Source organism: Corapipo altera, unplaced genomic scaffold (assembly GCF_003945725.1).
Source record: "Corapipo altera isolate COAL_440 unplaced genomic scaffold, ASM394572v1 2b, whole genome shotgun sequence".
Lineage (NCBI taxonomy): Eukaryota > Metazoa > Chordata > Aves > Passeriformes > Pipridae > Corapipo > Corapipo altera.
Window position 1 is genome coordinate 34,914,666 of NW_020884874.1, and position 25,092 is coordinate 34,939,757.

General features: G+C 44.1%; 1 protein-coding gene across 1 annotated transcript in view; it reads right to left on the minus strand.

The window, feature by feature from the left end:
- FRMD1 (FERM domain containing 1) overlaps positions 1 to 23,576 on the minus strand; it is a 31,828-nt gene extending 8,252 nt beyond the window's left edge. The window contains exons 1-9 of the mRNA XM_027634188.1: positions 23,360 to 23,576; positions 17,983 to 18,073; positions 8,678 to 8,757; positions 6,555 to 6,631; positions 4,714 to 4,900; positions 2,353 to 2,508; positions 940 to 1,005; positions 665 to 733; positions 301 to 475 (exon numbers count right to left, since the gene is read on the minus strand). Of these exons, the coding sequence (XP_027489989.1) occupies positions 301 to 475; positions 665 to 733; positions 940 to 1,005; positions 2,353 to 2,508; positions 4,714 to 4,900; positions 6,555 to 6,631; positions 8,678 to 8,757; positions 17,983 to 18,073; positions 23,360 to 23,455 (997 nt within the window). The 5' untranslated portion in view covers positions 23,456 to 23,576. The remainder of the gene's footprint in view (positions 1 to 300; positions 476 to 664; positions 734 to 939; positions 1,006 to 2,352; positions 2,509 to 4,713; positions 4,901 to 6,554; positions 6,632 to 8,677; positions 8,758 to 17,982; positions 18,074 to 23,359) is intronic.
- Positions 23,577 to 25,092: the final 1,516 nt, after the last annotated feature.

The following is a 25,092-nucleotide window of genomic DNA, read 5'->3' on the forward strand; positions in this document are numbered from 1 at the left end:
TATTTCCACTCAGAAGCATGCATCATATCCACAAATTGGAAACACAGAGAGTTAAAAGGAGATATTCCCCCTCTACTACTCTCACACACTCATGCTTTGTGATCACAGTCTACAACGTGGGAGCCATAAACATTTCTCAGGAACAGACTTGAAACATATCTAACACCTCCGTTTCTCTCACTGGGTCCCTGATAAGTCAGAAACACCATTAATTAGATACAGAGCAGCCACTGTGAAGCAACAGCAGAGCCTAATATGCTCTTCCTCTTACCAAAGTCACCTGGCTGTTCCTTAACATACCTTCAGCCTCCTCCAGTTTTTGGATTTGCTTCAACACTGGCTGAATATTCAGAAAGAGCCGGTGACTGTTGCTGAGCAGCTGCAGCAAATGCCGTGACCTGAAGGGGCAGCCTGTGTAGTAAACCAGTTTCCTTGCAGAGGGCAAGCCATCTGGTTGGATCTCAAATTTTTTCCCCTGCATATAGAGGAGAGATGCCAGAGAAATGAGCAAAAGCATGTTTCCAGCCACACAGCTACCAGAGATAGCTGTGGTTTTGTGCATGCAAGTGACAGGATTTGACATGGCAGTGCAGGCAGGCTGACAGCTTTGCCACATCCCAGGTTGACAGCCACTGCCAGATGGCCTCCATTCCGTCATACTCACCAGAAAGGCCAGCTTCCCAATGTGCGACCAGGGAAAGTCATAGAGGAGCTGGCGAACGTGATTCACCTCCTGCAACACATCAAACTCAGAGTGACACAGGGACTGGCAGGTACAGGGTGGAGTCAGCGATGTGCAAAGAATTTGCAAACAACCAAGAATTTGAGATATGTGGAGCCTGGTGTTCACAGGGGAGGCAGAGGAGCCACAGTGAGGGGGGAGGACAGAGAACTGGGCAGTTAATGCTACACCAGAAGGCTTTCACAGCAGTCTGTTACCTGATAGATGTGCATTCCTCTCAGGGTCAGGCCCAGGATAACTGTTGGTCGATCCTCCTTCTTATCCTAAAAGAATAGAAGAGCCTGGAGTCAAAGGTTAATCTACAAAGACCATGCCCCTGTTCTGGCACCTACTGCAGGAGAGGTGGCAAGACTCCTCATCAGGCAGATGCCATCAGCTCATTTGGTTTTTATTATGTTTGTAAAGAGCACCTTGCCTTGTTGACCCCTGAAATATCTATACCTAAAATCCTCTTGTGCTGGGAGACTCAGGCATTTCACCAGCCCATGTCCTAGCTGCCCTGGACAGGGAATCCCTGATTTGAGGGCATGGACAATTACTGCTCTCAGAGGTACCTTGTAACCTCTTATACTGCCATGTGCTGCCTCTGCTATCCCCACAAACATGCACCATTCTCACTCTCCAGGTAACAGAGAGCCCAAAACAAAGGGACACCCATCCCCCTCTCCTTGCCATGGCACTGCTGTTCCCATCTAGGAACTTCGTAGATCTTAGGTGTCCGTTGGCTGGGTGTGGGGGGGCTAATCAATACTCAGAGTTATGGGACTTTCCTTCTAGCCTTTTGATCTGGGTTTTGAGAGCAGCTGGTTTTACATGTTTGCATCTGGGCTGGAATTCTGCCTTGCTTTTAGCTCATGCTGTATCTTGCTATGACATACTTTGTCTCTGATAAGATTCCTCTGCTTGAAGACCAAAAAAAATATCATTAACTAATTCTTTCAGCCTCTCCTAGCACAGCAAAGTTAGGGAAAGGAAGACATGTTTTTGTTAGGAGGAGAGGAGGAAGAAAAATTTAGGGTAAAAATTTATGGGCTCACAGAGCTCAAACTTTGCATCACAACCATTTCTCCTTATCTGTCTTGCAAGATGCAAGCCTTGTGACATTACATTGCCTAATACTAGGCACAAGGAAAAATCCGGGAATCCAAAACTGACATATAAGTGAAAAAACACCAACTAGTCTGACACGGTTGGAGAAGGAAGGGGATAAGGAAGTCGGAATGACTCAGTGTCACCTTCAGTTATTACATGACATTTGTGTGAAAGCTGGCTGACCTCTTGTCATTATTTCAATGAACTTCAACAAGAAAAAAAAAGGCTTCTCTGATTTTCCTGGTGCAATTCTACCAACAGGCATGGACAAAAATTAAGTTTTGCCATTCCTGTGGCCAGTTTCTTGGCCAAGAAACAAAACTAAATTCCAGCTATATCTGTATATTGGCAACGGATTTGTTTGTGGGGACAGGCCTCATTGGCTGAGCATTTTAGATTTGTTTGGCCTCTCTGAATCAGAGGCAACCATCCCTCAAAAAAACAGAAAGAGAAAAATGCAATGGTGTACTCAATTAATGATGCGAGAGAAGTTCAAAATAAGAAGCTCTTTGTTTAACCTTCTGCAGCCTGTAGAAGTGGACTGGCACATCTTCCAGTAGGCAAGACTCCTTAATGAACTTCAGAACTGCTTCCTTAGTGCTCAGCCCTTGCTGTTCTCGGTGCATCTCTGGGGCATGTTTCAAGATGTAGTCACTCCCCCTCTTCGCAATTATCTAAACCAGAAAGAAAACAAACAGGTCAGCAACTCTTCAGCGATCCACATGGGAGGCAGTTGTGATCAACAGCAAAGCAGAGACTGGAGGTGGAGGAGGCTCATATATTCCCTCAAGATGTTAGCCCATGTTCACTTCTACCTCCCTGGAGGATAAGCATTTAAACCAGTCCAGATGACACCGAAGTCTCCAAACAGATCCTAGATGGCAAAATTGTAACAGACGAAGCCCACAGAGGTCAGGTCAGCTCTTCTCACTTTCAAGTATTGGAATTAGTTTTCCTAACTCTTGGCATCCATAAATGTTTATGGGCAGATAACAAATACTGCTCTGCATGCCAACACAATCAGCAGCAACATCTCCAAACAGGGCAGAAATACTAGGTTTTCCTTTTAAGACCTGAAACTACACATTAGGCTTATTTAGCATTTCCATTCTCAACGGGATAGATTAAAAAAAAAATACCTTGAGATAGTGTTATCTGTTGGGAGTGGTTGGCAGCCACGTGGCTCTACTAGGCAATACAAAAATCTGCACTGGGCCTTTTGCTCCTGTGGGTGCCCAGTTCCCCTGCTTGCACACATGCTCTCTCCATGCAAGCCTACAGGGTGGCCCTGACCCCTCCCATGCCTGACTGGCCCCTTTCAGGCTGTAAGCAGCAGTGATGGATAATTCACAACATACCTGACCACTGGGGACATTTAAAACTAGATTGCACCAGGTACCTGAGAATATCCTGCTAGAAACAACCTGTCCTGGCTCAAAACAACCAGACTTCATCACCACCCAGTTCCCACTTCCATTTTATATTAAAACCCTTGTTTACTCTGTTCAGTAACACCTTTGCCCTCCTCTGCATGCCTTGACAGATTAGTTGCCCTCCCACGAGGAAGGCTGGCCCCGATGGCAGCATTGCCATCAGCTGTAAACGTCAGCAGAAAGAGACGTGCCAGCTCCACAGTTCAAAGCTGGGTGGGTCAGCCCAGGGCAGCACTGCCTCTCCTCACTTGCACGAGACTTGGGGCAGCCCTTGGCCAAATGATATGAAGCACGTGTTGGAGGAAGAGATTGCGTTGGAGGAGGAGATCTCTCACTATCTCCCCATGGGAGCCCAGAGGCAGGGAGAGAAGCGTCCCCACGCCTGCCAGATCTCAGTGTTTATAATGATGTAATAAATCACCCACGTACTCGCTTGGGGTTGTGGCTCAGCACAGGTGAGCCAGGCTTTGCCCAGGCCTTTGCAGTGTTTGCCAAATGAGCAACAGTCTGTGATAAGCCCTTTAACTGCCTCAGAAACAGCACACAAGAGACCCACCTTTTCCAGCACTTCATTAGCTACCTCCTGACAGGCGACCATTAACAAAGAATGGCATGGGATGAGGGCCTGTTGTCTAGGACAAAGGGGCATTTCTACACAGCAAGGTAGGCAAGCCAGGATTTGTGCATAAAGGAGACTATCAGCCTTGCTTCCCCAAGACAATCCCTGTCACTGTTCTAAACCTTCTTCCCAAAGCAGGTGACAGTGTCGTCTTTCAGGGGAGATGCAGCTTGCACTAATAGAGCCTTAGCTAGTTTGCCTTCATTTGACAACTAAATCAGCTCTTGGCTTGAAGGGCACAAGTCATGTGCACATGCTTATAAACAAACATGCAAACCCGTTTCCAGGCCTTTCCCTTTCCTCTTACTGCAGTTGAGCCAGAGATTAATGACAAAGCAAGCACAAGAGGCACTGCACAGCAGTACTACCCCTTAGGGTTTGGATTTATTCATCCCTGAGGCGAGTATTACAGAGATGGGAACAAAGGACAATGGACTTGGCTTCCAGGGCCGGAGGTTTTCTGGAGAGCTTAGGTTGTGCAGATCTTGCTGATGTACCACTACAAACACATAACCCTTTAAGCCATAGAAGAATTAATCAAAGACAGCTGCACTGTCAGAGTTATTCATGTAACACCAGTACATTCCCTCACCAAGGAAGGATGTAGCACCCGCCTCACTGATGAATGAGTCCAGGAAGAACAGGCACTTACCTCCAGTGGACAGACAGGAGATACCTCCTGAGGGAAACTCAGGATGATACTCTACCCCTGTGCCTGATCATTGCAGTGGGAGTTGGGGAAGTTGCATGGCTGCATTAGGTACTACCCTGACACAGCTCCTGATGTGTGTACAATCTGTTGACAGAAATATTCCCCCCAAACTTACCCATTGTGGGAAATAAGCCTGAGGTTCAAAATATTTGCCAGCATGGACCTTCTCTCTGTAGTTGCCCAAGTCTGCCTGTAAGCTGTAGGCAGCCAGCAAGAAGTAGATTTCTTCTTTGTGATTGCAATGAGACATAAGTACTTGCTCTTTGAGATGGTAGTAGTAGAGCTGCCGAGCCACCTTATCGCTGCAAAACACAAAGGCAAATTTACCTGAAGAAGAAAGGTCAGATAAGTTCCCTCAAAAACATCATCCTACTGAGAAGAGGGATTAAACTTCGACATGTCTGGTGTGTGCCAATGCCACCCTGATACCAGTTATGTGTATGTAGGGAGCACCAAACCAAGATCAAGGTCTTCTCCCACTAACTGTTGTACAAACATGGGAAATGGTAGCTTCTACCTTGAGAAGCATGAGATCTAAGAAGTTAGTGCAGAAGGTAGATGAAAGAAAAATCACGCCACACCTGTTTTGGAGACTGACTACAATCAAGCACTTCTGTTTCTCTGAAAAGCCTGTAGGAGCCAGGAGAGTCAACTCCCTTGAATTCCCAGTCCTGTTGCTTGCACACCTGTCCTCCTTTCCCCTCTAAACTTGGCACTGCTTTATTATTTCACCTTGCCTTAGGCTCAAGATACTTTTCAGCAGCTAATTCCCTGCAAGGTAGATCAGAAGGTACAGGAGCCTTGGGTTTATTTTTGTCTTCTTCCTCAAACTGCTAAATCGGGATGGTCTGATAAGGCATAATAACTGTAGTGCAGCATTGATAACCCACACATCCCCTGCTCTTAGAGCTCATGGAAAGCAGGCTGCTGACATGTACATATAGGTGAGGTGCTGGGCACTACAGACTGCTTGTAAAAGTGTGTGTGCATAGTTTGAAGGGGCCAGGTAACTACCTCTGCACGGCTCCACACACCTCTCCAATTAAACTACTAGTGCAAGAGAAAGTTGCTTGTCATGCTGAAGGACACGTACATCAGGAGCGGCAGAATAATATGTAATCTCCCTTTATACATAAGAGCAAAATGAAATGAGAAGCACTTATCAGCCAAACAGAGTCCAGAAGAAAGACTCCCCTGTATCCAAGAAAGAAAGACTATGGAGAGAGAAAACATAGAAAACCGCAAGCTTTGTTCAAGATGAGAACAAATGCCAAAAATTTGGTAAAGATTTTAATCCACCTAAATGATCCCAACTCTTGGCTTGCCCCAGGGTCAGAACCACACCAGAAGTGCTGATGCAAATTAACTCTGTCAGTTGTTCATTTTTAACTACCTCATCCTTTGTTCTGTACTGTGGGTGACGGTGGTGCTGTTTTGAGTGCAGCCCATATTCCATGTGAATGGACTCCAAATGCAAAACTCTCTAACTTATGAAGTAATTTCTTTTGTCCATTTACAAAGGTCCATTTCCAGGAGCAGACTGAACAGAGAACTGCTCAGATGCAAAAAGCAGATCCAAAATTGTTAGCAAGTGCTTTAGAGTATAAGTAACTATTTTTGGTATATCCATCTGATGCTTTTCATACAACCAAAAGACACAAGCAAAAGAGTTCTAATCGTGTTTTGATAATGTCGTCATTCAACCTGCTCTCTAAACAAAGATGGAAATGCAATCACAATTTTCCTAGGGATATGGAGTATGCTTCAGGCAGAAAACACTCATAGCTGGGTGAGGAAGTCTGTGAAGGTCTTAAAAAAAAATTCTTAAACAGATTTTTTAAGGTTATTTTTGTGAGCTCACAGAGATGAGCTTAACAAAGAAACTTTATTTTTCTTGCCTTTTAAGAACACAATGACTAATTCAAAACACAGTAGCTACTGCAGAAGGGAACTTACCCTATTACTCTTCCATTTTCTACGTAGTATTGTACTCTAAAGAACGCAACGAAAGGAGGGCTGAATTTCTCTGTTCCCTGGAGCAAAGACAGAAGACAAGTTAAATTATGAACAGCATCCAAAATTCCTGTTCCCCTGTCTGGTAATGTTCTCTTCTCCCAGGCTCACTACCCACACTGCTTTTTGTTTTCAACTCTTCGCTCTTGGCAAGTTCTAGGGGGGAATTTGACTGTCTTGGAGGCTCACAACGAGGCATCACAAAACATTCAGACAGGCTGAATCACAAAATATCCTATGAAGAGAAGATGATTTTTGGATAGGAGGGATGAGTCCCAGTGTAGCCTGGGGACACCCAGCCTGGCTCAGAGTAACCTAGCTCAGCACCTGGCAGCACCAGACGCATTAGTGCTGAACACAGCAAGTCTAAATCGGCCTCCCTCAAAGCACCAGGCAAGGCAGCAGGGCAGCATGCCATGCTGGCATGGCTGTGGCGTTTACAGGGCACACCTAGGAGTAACCAGCCATCCCTGTGCTGCACCACATCACTTATCGAGGACACATGTGCTGCCGTGTTCAGCATTTACTGCCCGAGGCTGAGGCACCAGCCTGATATCAACTCTGAACCTTTCGTTTGGCAGGGCTTGTGTTTAGTTATTCACATGTTCCTGCAGCCACAGACCAGAAGGCAATGCTGATGTCTGCTTCACTCTGGGGATGTCTGTTAGAAGAAAGCCAGCATGAGTTCTGATGTTTTAACTACAGCCTATCTTTCAGACTTACAGCCTTGTTTAAAAAGGAGGAAAAAAAAAGAAGAAAAAGGGGAAAATAAAAAAGGAACATCTTACTACCTCATTCTTTCATCTTTCCTACTTTGCCATTTGACTGCTCACACACGTAACTTTGCTCCTACAGGCAGATCCAAGGTTTTGCTGGTCGGACCCATTTCACTGGGACAAGTTACGTGGCATGCTCGGCACATCTGATGCAGACAGCTTCTTGATCATCATGCAAATATTTCCATTTTATTTCTCGAACTTTTTTATTGTCACCCTATTTTATCAGCTGGACTTTCAGCTTTCCACCTGAAACCTCTTCATAGGAATTAATTCCTTGTCAACTAACCCAGTCTGATAGGCTAACTCCTCTCAGACTGCAGTAATGCCAACGGCAAGTCGTTCAGTCTTTTATGATTCACATCACACCAGAGGTTCAACACTTATCCTGACTTGGAAAGTGTTGCAAGAATCCAACCACAAAGCAATCGCAAAGCATACCCCATCCCGAGGTGACCAAAAACACCTGCCTCTGCTGAAAGGATGGGCCTCTGCATGACTGCAGTTGTCTTTGAAGTAATTCTCACTCATTTGGGAAAAGAGAGATCTCCAACCTCACTAGTCATCTACAAATTTCTCTGAGCAGCAAAAATGGCAAGCGTGCCTACTCTGCAAAAGAAAACTCTTATGGAAGATGGAAAAAGTCATAATGAGCCAATTAAGATATCTGAATCCAATTGCTTGTTATACTTTGTTCTAGACTATGGCTCCTCTAATAATGACATACACAAACAGGCATTAATGATGTCTTAATGACCAGCGTTAAACAATTACATAGGCTTGTCTTTATTTCATGTAGCTTTTCCCTCCCTTGACAGGGCTGGCTAGCATTAAAGAACTAGGACTCTTCTCAAACAAAATATCCTTCTTCTTCCTCCACTGTCCTTTTGCATGTACTCTGGAAGAGTCACAGCTCCAGTCATCTCCCTTTTGTCAAGTTCAAGTCACAAAAAGTCATTTTAGGCAGTTTTGCTTAAGGATCACAATGAGGTCTCAAGACTAAGTTCTAGACTAAGTTCAAATGGAAAACTGACCCACTGACCTTCTCCACTTCTGTAGCAGCTAAGCCGCAACCATGTGGTTACTATTGCTCAGGTAAAGTTGTTTAAGGGGCTGTTTCAACTCTTTTAATTAATTTTACAGCTGTGCACAAGTCACTGCATATTGCTACTGAAAAGTATTCTGCAGACCATCTTCAAGATGGTTTATGGACCTTAGTTTAAGAGTTTTCATTTCACTGTTAAGTTCAATAAAAAAGCAGCAGCCTCCAAAATAAAACACCCTTCTTACTTTGGTGGTCTCTTTCTTCCACTCCTTTGAAAAGTATTTGCTAAGCTTCTGCTCCAGGTCTATAAAAACATATTCATTATCTGAAAGATAGGAGGAAAGGGATTTCATGTTAAATAATTAGAGATTTTTATTCATTAAATATTTAGATGACTCTACAAGTTATTTCCAAACAAGACATTTTAAAACATAGCTGACCAGGGACTAGACAGGGCAGGAAAAAGAGAGTATTCTTAAGTATATACACTACTCCAGACAGTATGGAAGGAAGGTCAGTCATGCCTTGATTCAAGAGATACTGAGCTAAAGTTTCCCAAACATCTTGGCCAGAAATATAAAATTCTTACTTTATAATCCAGAAACCATTTACAAAAGGGAAACATCTTAGTAAGCTACTTGTGCTGTCAGTTTAGCAGATTCAGTTTTTTATTATTATTAAACAAGCAAATCCTACCCAAACTTCCTATTCTGCCATCATGTAGCATCATGCTCCAACATGGCATAAGTAATTGCACAGAGTGGGGTTTGACAGGTTTCATCATCTATGTGTGAATTGGATCCTCTGAGAGAGTGAGAAATAGGAGGACCAAAGGGAAATGCCCTCCTCAGAAGGTCTTGTTTCTTCTGCTCACACCCAACTTCTTTCATACCGAAAAAAGAGGAAGAAAAGGAAGAGAAACCTGGCTTCTCTCAAAAGACCAAAGGACCAGGGCTTGCTCTCCACCACAGTGAGGGTGAACAAGATGGTGTGCCTGAATGGCACATCATCTTGAAAAAGCTTTGTGCTGCTTTCAAAGCTAAAATTTTGTAACACTGTTTCCCAATTATCAAATATAAACAACTCAGCCAGTGAACAATTTTTTCCCGGGTCTTCAAGTCTCTTAAAAAAAGAAAAAAAAAGAAAAGACTTGATGGGTGTTTTAAGCTTCAGCAGCAATGCCAGCTGAGCACATTCACCTGACAAGTCCCTCTACTCTTTGATCTTGCCCAGGACAGCATTTTCACAGGTAACATAAGTGCCAAGATGAAGAGCTTGTTCCTTAGACATGAAAGGTGCAGGGGAAAAAAAAAAAAAAGAAAGAAGACCCCTTCACAAAACAATCTGCCCATGAAGACCAGCTCGGACTTCCAAACTTTGGTTTTTGCTTTCTGATGTCAAACAAAAAAAGAAAATAAAAAGAAAAAAAGAAAAAAAAAGAAAATATGAGACTAGAGGTAAAAATTTTCAAAATTTTCTAATGGAGATTTACAACTGAATGAGAGCCTGCACTTGTGCCTGTATGGCAGATGCAGGACTGGCAGCAGCCAGTGTCATAACAGGTGTTGAAGGGGGCTCTGAGCTACCTTGCAGCCATCCTCCCAAAGCATTACAGGAGCAGATATAGCAAATACGTTCTTTGCTAGCTTTCAAAAAACAAGCAAGCAAACCAACCCCCTATTGCCAACCCCTTCAGCTCCCACCTCAAAGGAAAGAAACCACGCCCGGTACTATCTCAAACTGGTCCGCATCCCACCCTAATAGGAAACCTTGTGTAAAATACAGTAACACTGGACATGAAGAAGACAATCCCCAAAAGTCCTCTTTCCATTTTTATCCTCTTTCCTGCATTGTACTGATTGAAGCTATAATTTTAATACAATTACATTTCTGTTACAGAAACAGCACAGTATTTAACAGCACTATTGAAACTGTATAGAGTTTCTGAAAGTGTTGGTGGTGGGAATTTAAGTGCTGTAGCATACAAGATGATATAAAAGTTGTTTGGCTATTTGGAAAAGGAAAGGAAGAAATTTTATCATCACAGACATTGCATCTTGTACCTGCCTCTTCACTTATGCCTGTAAGATAGGGCGGCAGGGTGGCTATGCCAGCCCCAGCCCTTACTTCTCTAAGTCCATTAAGATCAGATAATGTGCCTTGAAGAGGCTGGTAAAAGTCCTAGTCAGTGAAAGAGAAGGGTTTGTTCATCTGTTAGACTTGCCTCTGTCCCTTAGCTGCCAAGCTGGTAAGCATCTCTCTGTAAAGCTTTTATTAAAAAGTAAGTTAAACTCGTTTAGGAAGCAATTGCACAGCAAGTGGCAGGAGTGGGATAACATAGGCATGGCACCCCATCCCTCCCTGGGCTTTCGCAGTCCCAGGGCAGGGCACTTACTCCACTACAGTCTCCCACATCAGGCCCAGCGCTGCTCCTGATGGCACAGCACTGCCAGGTAAAGCCTGTATCGGCTCTCCCAGCACCGTGGTGTTTAGCTACCATTCGTAAAGAGGGTAGGGAACCCGCACAGCTGTAGCAAGTTGAGGGGTCAGTTTTCCTTTCTCACTCAGGAATGATCCCATGCACAGAGGTGTTTAGAGAAACAGGTGAATTACTCCTCAGCCCGAAGGGAAAGACAGCAATAGCAAGAGCAGTGGCATACCCTGAACCACCCCATCACAGCTGAATACAAGGTCAGAAAGGAAAAGTATGACAGAACAGTTACACTGTAATAAAGTAATCTGTTGTCAAAGTTACCCACACCCCACAGCCCTATTTATCTGTCACATTACACAGGTTAGAGAGATCACTCTGTGAGGGCCCAGATGCCAAGCCTGAGGACTCCAGGTTATTATTAGGCTTACTGAGAGGTGTCCACAGACCCCAAGAATAAGCCAGGCTGCAGGAGGACACCCCAATGTATCAGCTCTCCCTGGGGGTCCCACTCCTCCCCAGCCCAGTCCAGCATCCTCCCTCCCATCCAAGAATGCAGCAATGCATTCCTGTCTTAATGAAGTTAATATTGCTGGAATGTCAACCTGCAGTGTAAGCCTCCATCTACAAAACCAAAGAGGTATTCCCCTCTGCAGCCCTACTGGTTTGTGATTGTTTTGGGGTTTTTTTTCCCCTTAAACTGGATTAGTGATGAAACTTAAGAGATCTTTTGACAGATGCCAAAACTGTGTCTGGTTTGAAAACAAGTATCTCTAACAGATATTAGGGCACCAAACTGCAGCACCTCTGAGCAGTGCTGTAAAGGACAGTATAGAAATGCACAGATGGCCATCTTTCCAGGGAAGAATACGTTTGATCTGTCGATCCAAACAGGGCTGGATACTCAGCAGGTGCAAACTGCCATTGCTTCACTGGCCTCAGCTGAAGGACAACTGAAAGGTACTTAAAAGCATGCACACATGAAAGGTACTTAGAACCATGCACACATGCAAATACATACTCATCCATCTGCAGACACTGAGTTTATGAATTTCGTCTCAGCGCTGTCAGTGACCTTATGAAATACCTCAGCTTCTCTTAAAAGGTTCCCTCATGTATGTGTGTACAGATACCAGACCTGGCACAACACACCAGTGCACTGCACTGGGACCCCAAGAAATGCCTCTGGACAGCCAGCTAGTTAACAGTAATGCAATTTAAACGTTTCTCCCAATTTCAACTTTTAAGAGCTCTCAAATGAAATTGAAAGTTTATGCTGTAAAAATCACATTTCAAATTAAGGAGTTACCAGAAATGCAAACATTCACCACTCCTACTCTGCAAAATTAGCTTAGCACATTTACATATTTGAGAAAATGTAGGACGCGCGTTGTTGCAAGAAAATAATGGGCCAGGTCTCCAGTCAGAAAAAAAAGTGACACAGTTCCAGTGAGTGATGTACGTTTACAATAGGCACTATTTACACTGCAGGAAAAATGGGAATATGATGAAAATGAAGGCTGTAATATAGGGTCAAATCAGTTGAGTCATTGTTACTCTAAAAGCCATTATTTTGCATTAACCAGTTCCTCCTCATCTCATTTTTTATGAAAGGTTAGTTCTCTGCATAAAAGCTAAGTAATGGTGAATAACAAAAAACCTGTTCTCCTGTGCCCATTTTGGCTAGAAGCACTGAGAAATTCCACAGAGGTGTTCTACCAAGAGAAACGCTTAGGCCCCGTAGGCAGCCAGGAACATCCCATTAACTAACTTGGTTATATTTTAGTAATAGAGCCAGACACTCCCAAAGAATAGGATTCAAATAAAATATAATTTAGTGCAAAGCCAAACTTCCACATAGCATGCATTTTCTGCCTTAAAGAGAAGGGAAAAAATTATCCTTAAGTTCTCCCAGACGCTGCAAAAAGCCTCATAGTAACACCTTTATGTCCCTTGAGGCGCAACATGAAGGAGCAGAAGCAGGACAGAAGGATGCTGGGGTTAGGGGAGAGCTAAAGCTTAAACACTCCCCCTCCACCTCAAAAAAAATACCTCACAACACATACTGTAGAGCTCACATAACCTGTTTAGCTTCCCTGAATACCAGCATGGATTTTTTTTTTTTTTAATTGAAGAGCTGGCTACACACTCCTTTTGCATGTAGAGCTCCCCAGGCTTTCAAGTGCTAGTGGTCTCAGAACATCACTACCCAAATGGCATCCGCTCCCATCACCTCTACACAACTTCTCGATCCTCCTGGTGTTACCTTTCAAGCCAACAGAAAGAAACATTGTCTACTCTCCAGTACCTGGCTGATTAGTTTACAAAGGGGTCTAAAAGAACTTGGCTCAGGATAACCTTGTGGGTTTAGCTTTAGTTGGAAATACATGTAAAACAAGTGAAGAAGGGAAGAATCTCAACAGAGGCTGGGAGTAAAGCAAGAGAGGTCCTGGTTGAGGTCTCTTTACCTGGGATGGACACAAGGCACATGGAGGTTATTATGAAAGGAAACAATATCAAGAAGCCTGAGGTGCTGCGGCTGCTAGGAACTGCAGAGGTCTGAACATAGACTGAGATAAAGGCTCAGTCATTCCTGGTAATGAAAAGGCACCACAGGAATTTTATGTTGGCATCTTACAGTTAGTAACAAGGCAAGCCCAGGCACAGATTTTCAGACTTTGGCAGTGTCATGAGTGATTCTTCCGCACAAGAAGAGCTGCTGAACCATTTCTAGTACTGCTCATCCAGGAGCAAACTCCTTGCAGTTCTCAGGCAGGAGAGCCCTTGGCTGGATGCTGTACTGATGCTGAAGGAGAAACAATTTACAGCAGGTACAGGCAAAAAAAATGTCTTCACAGAAAGAGACTGCATAAGTACTTTAAAGAAGTACTATATACTCTCTGAACAACTGAACTCCCGCAATTCCCTCTAGGTGGTACATTTCTGTACATGTTTTTCTTATCTTGCACTTATCTCATTTGAGGTATCAAAGTCACCGTAATAGAGTTGTACCTTAGGTTAGAATACAGACGAAATTCATAAAGGAGATGCAACTATCCAAGCAGATTTAAAAGGACAGGCAGAAGCAGGGAGAGTGGGGAAGGACTGGGGTGTAGAAATCATCAGAAGGTATTTTGGAGAATTTCTTTTGTCATCTGTCTCTTAAGAGACCCTTTGTTGTAAGAGACATCCACATAATATAAAGATTATATGGTGGCATATTCTGTCCATGAACTTCGGTTCTCGAGGATATACAGATGCAGAAGAATTAACTGGAGACAGAGTGGTCTTGGCAGAGTTAATCACTGAGCTCCTTGCTAAGTGTGTGCTGGGAAGCATGGGCCTAGCAAGGTGAACAGCCATAGCTGTAATAACCAAAGGATGATCCTCGAGGCAGGGGAGCTGAAGCAAAGGGATTTTGTTTTGTTAGAAAGCCAGCGTGACAAATCGGTAAGAGGGCATGGAGAGACAGCAGCAGGGTATAGGAGCTGCAGTCTTGCTCCTTCCCAGTCGAAGGTTTCCATCTGCTTGGGTCAAGCAAAGTTTGCTCCTAGAAAGGAAAAGCCTAAGACTCAGGATCGAGGGATCTGTGTTATAACCACAAAGGAGGCCCGGCTGTTCTCTGTCTGCTGACAATCAGTTTTGTTTTGGAAGACTGAATGTGTCGCTGCACACACCTTCCGATAACAAGAGAGAAACCTCCCACAGGGTACTAGATAAGGTTGACCCCTCAGGAGGATTTGCCACATAAGACCCAGTTGCTGATGCCTGTGGAGCCAGACTGAGCCTGGCAGGGTGGCAGGGTCTTTTACTGAGTAAACTACAAGGAAAAAATGCACTTTAGCAGCAGCAGCAGCACACAAGGTATAGCCTGCCTGACAATCCGTGATGAAACTAGAAGAGCAACATGTCCCAGGGTTTGTGCTGGTGTGGCCTCTTATTAATGTACACTCCTGAACTTTATATTCAAAGTGATTAGCTTCTTATAGACAGAAGTTTTTTTCCCACCGAATATATTTGGTTGAAGTGGTTTTTCTCTTGAGAATAAAAGTTTAAGAGCAGAAGAGGCTAAAAATTCTGTCCTGCCACCAATACTGCGTCCTTTAATCCTGAACCTTCCCTCAGCATCTGCAACAGTCAGAAGAGAAGGCAACAAATTTAGGCAATGAATGCTGGAAAACATGCTCCATGACCTAGAACTCAGATCTTACAGCATTCATGCTTTGCAGTTTGCATGGTGCTTTGTGGTGCTGTTTTCATTTTTGCCACACTTACGGGTTAAACTTCTGTTCATGATTAAGGACCCCAACCTCTCCCCCTCACACACATACTTACTATGAGACCAAGTGAGTATTAGTGTATCTGTACGTCTGCAGGTCAAATGGGCTCCTAATCCAGATAATCCGTGCAGTGTGATTGGCTACAGTGCTGTAGAAATCCTTTAATTTTCATTCTCTTGCTACTGCTGACAGTCAGGGTTTTGTTGATAAATTAGCAGGAAAGTAATGGATGCAGGTGGATTAGAATACCTAGTTTTGTATGTGGCAGCATCAGATTCTCAAAAATAAATACACATTAAGAAAGCAGGAAATATATAATTATTAAAACAGGGTAGCTGTTTTTTAAAAAAATGGTGTCTTAGAGCTGCAGCATAGAGGCGAAAGCATGATACAGAAGAGGAATACTTTGTTCTTAAATGTGGATGATTCCTCTCCATTTTTTGGACATCTAACCCAGCCTTTCCTCACAGACCAGCCCCATGCCTCCCCTTCATAGCCTCTGTGGGATGTACACTGACTTGCTCCCCAGCCGAGGCAGTTGACTTAAGTAACCTCAAGACAACCCTGGGCAATGCAAAACTTACACAAGGCCTCCCCACAACCTGACCTGAGCGCTTCCCTTTCTTGAGGTGATAGCTTGTTATGAAGCCAAAAATCCCTGAAAAGCAGGTAATGCCCTAAAGGCTACTTCCAAATGTCAGATTCAGAGTGCTACCTTTGCTATAGAAACAAGACCTCAGCCACCATGAGTAGCAAGGGAGATAATCGCCAGTCTGTAGGCCAAAACAAGATGGGGGGAGGAAATCAAGTTGTAGAACAGAAAAAGTATTTCCTCTGTAGAGCTACAGCTCTACAGTAATAAACCTAGAGCTATTTTAAAAACAAAATAAAGGAAACCTTAAACTCCGCCCCCCACCAGACTCCAGGCTACAACTTATTGGACTTTGACAGACTAAAGTTGCGGACCAGAGAAAGCAATAAACTGAGCAGGTTTGCTCCCTCTCTCAAGAGCTTGCTGCAGCCTTTCTGATGGCTATGCCCATTCAGGCTGAGAAACTCACTGCTGACACTCATCTGTCATCTGGCCCCAACAGTTTCTTAAACAGGGGCATAAATAAAACCAAAATCTTGTATCCAAAATTCTGGCACCTGCCTGGGTGGCAGAGGGAGATGGTTGTCAGGAGGATCCAGGCTAAGCATGAGAAGCCTTCAATTAAGCAGCTTTACAAACTGAGCTACAGCAAGCAGGAATGAGGAACAGCGAGGAAAGCAAAACCAAAAAAAAAGGTTAATTCAGCCTCATGGACTCCTGCAACTCTTTTCCTTTACTTCTGTGTAGTGAGAAGATAGTTTCCATTTAAAGCTGTGGACAGTATACTTTAAGGTCTAGTCAACACAGCTTTATTATGCTCTTTGGGATGGGGTGGTTACACAGCATTTCCAACAGACTGAAAGAGATCTGCCATAATAGGGTATTTTGGGGTCAGACCCCCTGTGTTTCACCACATGACAGTTGGGAGGGAAGGAAAAAGCAGAGTACAGAAAATATGAAGCAAAAAACATGTGAAGGGAAGGGAAAAGTGAAAAAAATACAGGAAGAACCGGAGAAGAGTACCTAATTCAAAGAAAATAGGAATGAAATTGCCCTGTCTTACAGGGGAGGACAGGAGTTCCAATTTCAGCTAAGATGTCCTCCAGCTGGAATAGGCAAAAACTGGTGTTAAAAAAATGATGCAAAGGGGAGGACTCAGAGACATAGTTGTTTGTGAAAAAAGTTAAAAGCATTCAGGTGTTCCTCACATTAAAAAAAAATGAATTGGTTTAAAAACACAGGTATATTTGTTAGCTACTCGTTTAGTTATTTTGATGGAATCTCTTGGAGACTCTACAAACCTTATGGAGATAAAAAGCTTATGTTGGTCTCGATTTGACTGCTATATTCAAAAAAAAGTAAAAATTCTTAAGAGAATGAGAGCAAAAAGGAAATGAGACAATTAAACTTAAAAAGACTCTATTTTATCCCACATATTTGTAAGGGGGCAAAAGAAACCTTATTTAGAAGGATTCATAAAAGACTACTCTAATTTCAATGAAATATCTCGAATTACAGTAGTAAATAACATACTTGAGAAAATTTTTGGAGGAGAGAAAAGTCTTTCAGTGCTTTTGAAAATGTGGGGAGGCAGGTTAAGCAGGACAACAGATCCATTTCTAATTACTAAGAGTTGGAGGGGGGCCAATGCTCACAGCATCCTAGAAATGTAATCTCTCATATCAGTTTGCTTCTTTAAGGCATCATCTTAACACAATTTCCTGGGCAATACTAAGCTGCAGGACCAGTAGACTCGCCTTTAACCTACAGACTAAAAAGTTTTGTATTTCTCATGTGGTATTCTCATGTGCATTCAGTCCCCTAAAATAATTTGAGTTTCCTCCCCAGTGCTACATTCTTCACGTGTGGCTTCAGAAGACAAGTAACACTTTCAGTCTCAAAGTCCTTTTTAAAATTCACCTCTTGTTCAATACTTACAGCATTATATATAGTGAAAAATATGTTGATTAGCAACTCGTGCTACAGGAGAGAAAGCCCCTAAAGAGGTGGAACCTTAGAACAAAGGTGGAGAACAAAAGCCCCCCCTTCTCCCAATTTGTCTGCCCACATACCAAAGATCAAAAGAGCTCTGGGAAGCTTGTGCATAATCTACATACTTTGTGACCTTATTACAATCAAATTCCCCCTGCAGGCATGGCCGCTGTGTATATATGCACACACTGTAAATACACAAGTGAGTCTGTGGATGTTTGCCAAGTCACTTGCTCGTGCACTGAGTTTGCTTACTTTTAACAATGCTGAGGCCAAAGAAGTGAGGCTCTTTAATCTTCACTAAATCACAAACTTGCTGAAAGAGCTCCTGTCCAGTGGCTTTGACCTGAAAGACACAACAAATCCAACATTACAGATGGCTCATGCACCTGGATAGAGCAACTCTTCTTTACGTTGGCCAATACATTTTTGGGTACCCTAGCAAAAAACCCAAATACAACCACCCCACAGAACATGCTTTGTTTTCAGTATTATTACAGAATAATAATCAGTAATAACTACAGAAATGAAAATACTGCTTTCTTGCAGATTTTGTTTTGAGAGGTTAAGAGAAAAAACATTAAAAATTTTCATTCAGATCTAGAAACAAAAGTACACAAAGAAACACAATACTGTGGTTTGAGATGAAATAGCTCGTAGGTTAGAGATGAGGTTGCTCTGTAACCCACACAGAAGAGCTTGTTCTGTCTCCTGCTGACTTCTGGTTACACAGTCATTAACATCTTCATCTTCTGCTGCTGTCACAAACAGCCTTTAAGCCCTTGCCCATTTCCATGCACATTGAGACTTTCCAATACCCCTGCCTCCCATAATGCTGTGCATGCACTGAGGAAGTGCTGGGAAAACAGAGTTGCCAGCACATGCTCCTGCAGGGGACCAGAGGCTGGGCAGTACTTGTAACCATGGCACAGGCCATGGGAGCATCATGGCACTGCAGCATGGCTCCTGAGTAAATCTGCTAGCTGGGCTGCTTGGAGCACAGGTTCCCCCAGAAAGAGTGAGATTCTGGCTAACTGCATGTGCAGACCTGGATATGTACTATGATTGGAAGGTTCCCCCACTAAACATCCCCTCATCTATAGCCTCATTTCTCCCTGCCCCACTGCATCAACCCAGAAGCACTGACAAACCAGAGGCACAAACAAAAACCCCCCAACCCACAGAGGCCTAGGGGAAGGAGGTCTGAGCAACACTGACAGACAACCTCAGCTAAGGCCACTGTGCAGCCAGTTGCAAAATGGGCTGGGCCCTCAATTTCATTATCCACTGTTCGATCATGCTGATCAGCAGCAGCAGAGCAGCCATCCTGAGGGGTATTGTGCAGGGCTACCTTCAGAGAAACAAAGATGACAGGGCAGAAGTTGACTGCTTAACTCTCCTGCAAACCAAATACCATCCTAATTCTTCAAACTCTTTTAGGGTAGGTGTGCCACACTCCGAAGAAACTGGCTTGCACTCCCCTCCCTGCCCCAGGATGTACCATGTCACTAGACAAGGACAATGGGAAACAGGAGGTCATTTAAGTACTCATTTTCTTCTACTTGACAAGGCATCACTAGCCAGACACTCACTACTGTTTCATCAGGAGCTTTGAAGCCTGCACTACACCAATGCAAACACGTGTGTGCTTTGTGAAGGGAGGAGGTAGGGCACAGTTCCAATAAGACCCAAAACCACATCTGGGTCTTATCACAACTCTCCACATGAGACTGTACCCTTACAGTCTCACTCCTAAATGCAGTATTTGCTCAGCTGCCAAGTACACACATTTGGAAGGGAAAGTTAGGCACAGATCAGTCTCCTTTCCCAAGAAAGCAAGCTCTGAGCACGTTGTTCAACCTGGGAAGGACTTGCTAAGAAAGACCTACCTCTAGCCAGAATACTTAATGGGCATACAAGAGTCACTGGCAGCACAGGACTGTCTCTCTAAATGCTATATGATGAGATGAATTTTCTAAGTGGTATGCTTTCACACTTAAGGAAAGAAAAACCTGCTTTATGATACTTAGTTCTAGGGAATAAGCACTTCAACGTTTTGTGACATTCAGCTCTAAACAGTGATTTAAGCAGATTTCTTGAACAACAGGTATGTGACTACCACCTTGTCCGTTCTCCTCTTAGCACTTGCTTTCTGTATCAAGTTTTACTCCCAGCCTTCAAGGCTATGCAATACCAATTACATTTGAAATTGTTGTTCCCTCCTCCTGCTTTTCCCTCTGCTCAAAGCAACTAATATTTCCCTTTGCATTTTTCATCTGGACGCTTCTCTTTGGACTTTCCTAATTTGCATGGGATTCCTGTGCCAGCCTCCATCCCAGAAATGCCATGAATCATTCCTTCCACTGATACTCAGCTTTGCCCCATGTCAAACTCAGGGTTTCTTTTCACATGAAATTTAGTCCAAAGTGAAGTCAAGTGCAAGTTTACAGAAGGCAACTGCTACTCCAAGGTCCTTCTGTGTACACTCATATGCATTAGTTATCTATCTCTATTCTTGGTCCATATGCTTTGAAACATCAGCTCTTCTGCTCACAGAACCACTGAAAGACTTCAGAGCTATGCTTGCCATTTACCAACATACAGGACCTCACCAGACTTCCTCCCCTCCAAAAATTTGTTCATGCTCCCACCGTTACTCTGTCAGCTAGGCAAGGTACAGCGTCTGCTGTGGCTGCTCCTGAACTACCCAAACACAAGTGGAGTGGTTGCCTGCCCTGCTCCCCTCACTGGCAGCTGAACCTTTGCTAGCATACATCTCTCCTTCCTTCAGCTGCTACCATCCCAAAAAATTTTAAGGAATCTACTCAATATTGATCATAAAAACTAGTTGATATTGACCAACAGGTTCAAAAGTGTCGATGAGATAAGCCACAGTGCTGTCAAGACAAACAAAACTGAACAAATTGGATACCAGTACAAGATCTTTGGTACAACTCATACGACTTTTGGTTGCACCATTCTCACTCACAGCCTGCTCAAGCTCCCTGGTGCTCACATGTCATGTCCCCACTGGGGCTGCCTGGAACAAGGCAGACTGCTTTGCTCTGTGCTCTGATGTCTATTCTCCTAAGCAGAAATCTCTCACTTTGCCTTGTCATCCTCAGGGCAGCTGGTCAGCTGCAGCACTCAGTAGTGGGTGCCCACTAGAGGCACTGCTCTGCCTCTCCTCATGTTCACAGTTGGCCCCAGGAAAACCCTCCTCACCATCCCCTCAAATTCATTGTGCTTTCAGAAAGGTGGATGCCAAAGTTAATTAAGAGATACTTGATTTAGAAGGAAGAGAATTTAAAATGGCTCCTGCTCTTCTCTCTTCAACAACACTATCTCTGAAGGGTGTAAGACAAATTCATTTTAAAGAGCAGGCTTCAGTCTGTATGTGACCACATAAAACACATAGGTAAACTCTTATCTGGAAGGGTGGAATTTATATGGCAGATGGGAGAGAGGAATTACCTGCATAAACACTGTGCTTATCAGGGGAAGGATCTATAATTTATTCTGCTGGAAGGATAACCATTCCTACCTACCTCACTGAGCTGCAAGCTTGTTTAGTATTTGCATTCCACTCTGAAGAGGTTAAAAGGCTTTGGAAATCTTTAGTAGTGTCATTATTATTCCAATAAATGCACAAAGTATCATCTGTGGTTGTGCTAATTAAATTTGGGTTCTACCAACATCACTAGAAAATTGCTTTGATGTTTCTTTAAAAAAGAAAGATCTCTCCAGCTGTGAAATCTTAATTTTTGTTGTTGTTTTGAAGGGGTGTTGTGGTAAAGTCAGAAGCCAAATGAAAAGCTGTTTTTGGTGACTTGCCCAGCTGTAACAGGTCATGTTTCACTCTCTATGCAATTAGGACACAACTGTGTGTTGAGGTATCATGTTTTGGCCCAGGCAGCTACTCCCTCTCACATGCAGGCATCTCCAAGTACACACTTTCCCAACTTCCCAGCCACAAAAGAAAAGGGTACCATGATGGTGCATGTCTTTAAAAAGGAATACAAAGGAGTGCTGTGGCAGGGATGCCTCTGTGGGACAAAATGGTGATGCTCAACGTGCTCTAGCTCTTTGTAGGGGCAGGCACTCAATGCAACACACCATTTCTTATGCTTATTAAATAACCTGGGGGTATTAAAAAAGACATGCAGATGTAGCATTTAGGGACCTGGTTTAGTGGTGGACTTCGCAGTGCCATGTTTATGGTCAGACTCGATCTTAAGGGCCTTTCTCACTCCAAATTGATTTGATGATAAACTGCAGGTATTTGGGGTTTACCAGAGCACAAGCCAGTGGTGAAGGAACAGCTGCATGCTCAATCTGGGCACAGGCACAGAGAGAAGCAGTGACAATATCAGCCCTGCTGGCACACTGCCCTCCTGCATGCCAGTCTGCAGCTTCCCCACAGCAAGACAGCTCCACTATCTCACATCTTCAGCCTCCCTGATAAAAGCTGTTAGAAAGTGAGATTTAGGGTCAGCTGCAACAGACCATTACCCAGGCCTGTGCACCTGCCACCAGGAACTTAATTAAATCATCATTTTGTGGCTTGCACAAAAGCCAGCAGATTGCAAAAGCCTTCTGGGACAGTGGATGGGCTGGATTTGAACCAGTAACCTAGAAGCAGAGTGTCCCAGATTTTGCTGTTAAAGCTTTATTCCATCCAGCCCTTGAGGCTGTTTCAGTTAAGGACGCTACACTTACACACAGCAGGTAGGAAAATTCCGACACGGATTTTGAAGATTGGCATGCATAATTTCAAAAGCTGCTGTTTCAATCAAGTGCTTAAAATAACAGTTCACCTCAACTGTCTTCTCCCCCTCCTCATCTCGGGGGAGGGGGGGGAAACCTACCCAAAACAAAGCAAAATCTCCCCAGCTCACACACAAGTGCAAGCACACGCTCACAAGAGAGCACTTATCTTTGAGGCTACCTTGTCCTCTGAACGTGAAGTGCCTCTTGTCAGCTCAGTTTCTCACAAGTTCAAGGAGCAGCCGGCAGTGCACAAAGAGGCACCGTGCTGTGGCAGGCACCATGCCACCCTGGGCTGCCAGCTGATCCACCTCTGCTATCATTTGTGCACACTCTGAGACATTCCAAGCAGCAATCAAAGAAGTGAAGAAACTTACCTCTAGTTTTTTGTGTGCACAGTACTCAAAGAAGGTAAAAAAAGCCCACCTTCAGTGGCTGTTTACTCTGCCTTGGAGGCTTTGAAGGGATCTGTGGGCTATCAAAACCAGTGATAGCTAAAATACCAGAGTAAACAGTCATGTGTTGGGCACACTTGCCAAGTCATCAAGGCATTTCGGGTTCAATTTTTCAAAAACTGCTGGAGTATTATGAGTGGCAAAAACACTTAGAGATAATAAAAAGTAAATAACAACAGAAAAAGAGCAGAGGGGACCCCCCATCCTGTAACACAGTTGTGACTTTTAAGGAGTTCTGCAAATAAGTTGAAGCTGCCCAATTAGAAAATGGAGCACCAATTACCCTAAGCAGGCTAATAGCCTTTCGGTCAGCAGACCAGCACCAAGCTTTTGGGAGAACAATGGGAGCTAACAAAACTGAACCGTGGCCACAATGCAGTGACCTCCCAGTCTCCCTCCTGGCCACTCACCCCGACGGCTAGGCTGAGCTGCTCACGGGTGGGTAGGAAGACGCAGACACTCCGGATCTCTGGCTGCATCCTGCCTGTCAGCAATGCCCTGCTCATGGTGGGCAACTCCACAGGGACCAGGGTCTCCTCTCCAGATGGGTCTCAGGCTCCCTTCATCCCATGCACCTGTTGAAAAGGCGAGAGCATCAGTGCCGTGCTTCTGTCGGCACTGGAAGCAGCTCACAGCATGCATGTGATGGGATGTTTTTCTTCTTGCTGTTTAAAAACAAACAAACAAAACAACAGTCATCCATTTTCCAGGGCCAGCCCACATTTCCACCAGCATCATAGCACAGACCAGGCAGCATCAACCTTTAAATAGCTTGAAAGTCCCAGGAGAGTGCCATAAAGCAATGAGGTCTCTCTGGAATAACAAACCAGACTCAAGGTTTCCAGACGCATGAAAATGATAAGGCAGGTGACTGCTTCCTGAAAACACCCATGACATGGGGGAGCATCATGTTCTTTGACCAGGTACCTCACTCTCAGCCAAAGCAGAGATTTCAATGGGCTATCAGCAGGCATGCATCAGTGCAGAAGACTTCATCTGATCTGTCTTCCCCATCACTCCATCCCTAGTCCCTGGGAAACCACTGTCTCAAATCCTCTATACCTCAACTCAGAAGAGGAGGTAGAACAGAAACTCCTAAGGCTGAGTCACTGTTAAACACTTTCTGTGAGATAAGCACTACCAACCTCCTCTTGAGGGCTGAGCCCAGACTGCACTGAGTATCTTAGAGCTGAAATGAAGATACTAACAGAAATAAGAGATGGAAGTTCTGTTAGCAGCCCTAAGTACGTAGCCAACGTCATCTTCTCCTTACAGCTAGGTTCGACACAGTCTTCTCAGCAATTTGTGACATTTTATGTACAGTCCTCTCCTCTCATATGCTCTCCAGCATTCCACTTGAGGAAGTATCCTGTGGTACCTGACAAATTCATCGGGAAAGGGAGAGGCTCCTCGAGAGTGGGTTAGGTATGAATGGCAGCAGAGACCTGAGCCAGCAAGATATCAACCATGGAGCCCACTCCATTGCTGTGCAAGATTTGATGCAAGTCAAACCCCAACCACCTTGAACAAAGCCACCCCAGCATGATTCCCTTTCAATACCTGGACACTTATCACCACCACAGCAGAGGTGCTGCTGGCTGACATCTGCCCACAAATCCCCCTGCATCCAGGGACAGGCACTGACCCCGGAAAGGGCAGCCAAACTCACTGGCAGTGCCACCCTCTCCCACAACCCACAGCACAGCCCACCGTCAGGGGACAGGCTGTGAAGGGAGGCATGGGCTTTTCCTCCACTCTCCACAATGGATTCAAAGATGAGGGATCATAAGCAGCAAGGAAGCAGGTAATATTATGCTAACACACAACATACATACACATACATGTACATGCACGTACGCATTACACATAAGTTTTAAAATCATTTTGTATTTAAAATCATGTTTGTCCTGGTTCAGAAGGAAAACACGGCAGAAGCAAATTCTTGTATGGGAGGTGGGGAAAGCAAACTGTCATGGGTAAACAAAGTACAGTACAGAAAACAGAACTTGGTTTTATCCCTTTCCCTTCAACTTCATGCTCAAGCCTTCTTTTTTTTTAAAATCAAATACAGGAAAGATCTACAAGTGTCCTTTCACAAGTATAGAAGCTGTTCCATGCACCTCCTTCCCTGAGCCAGCATATA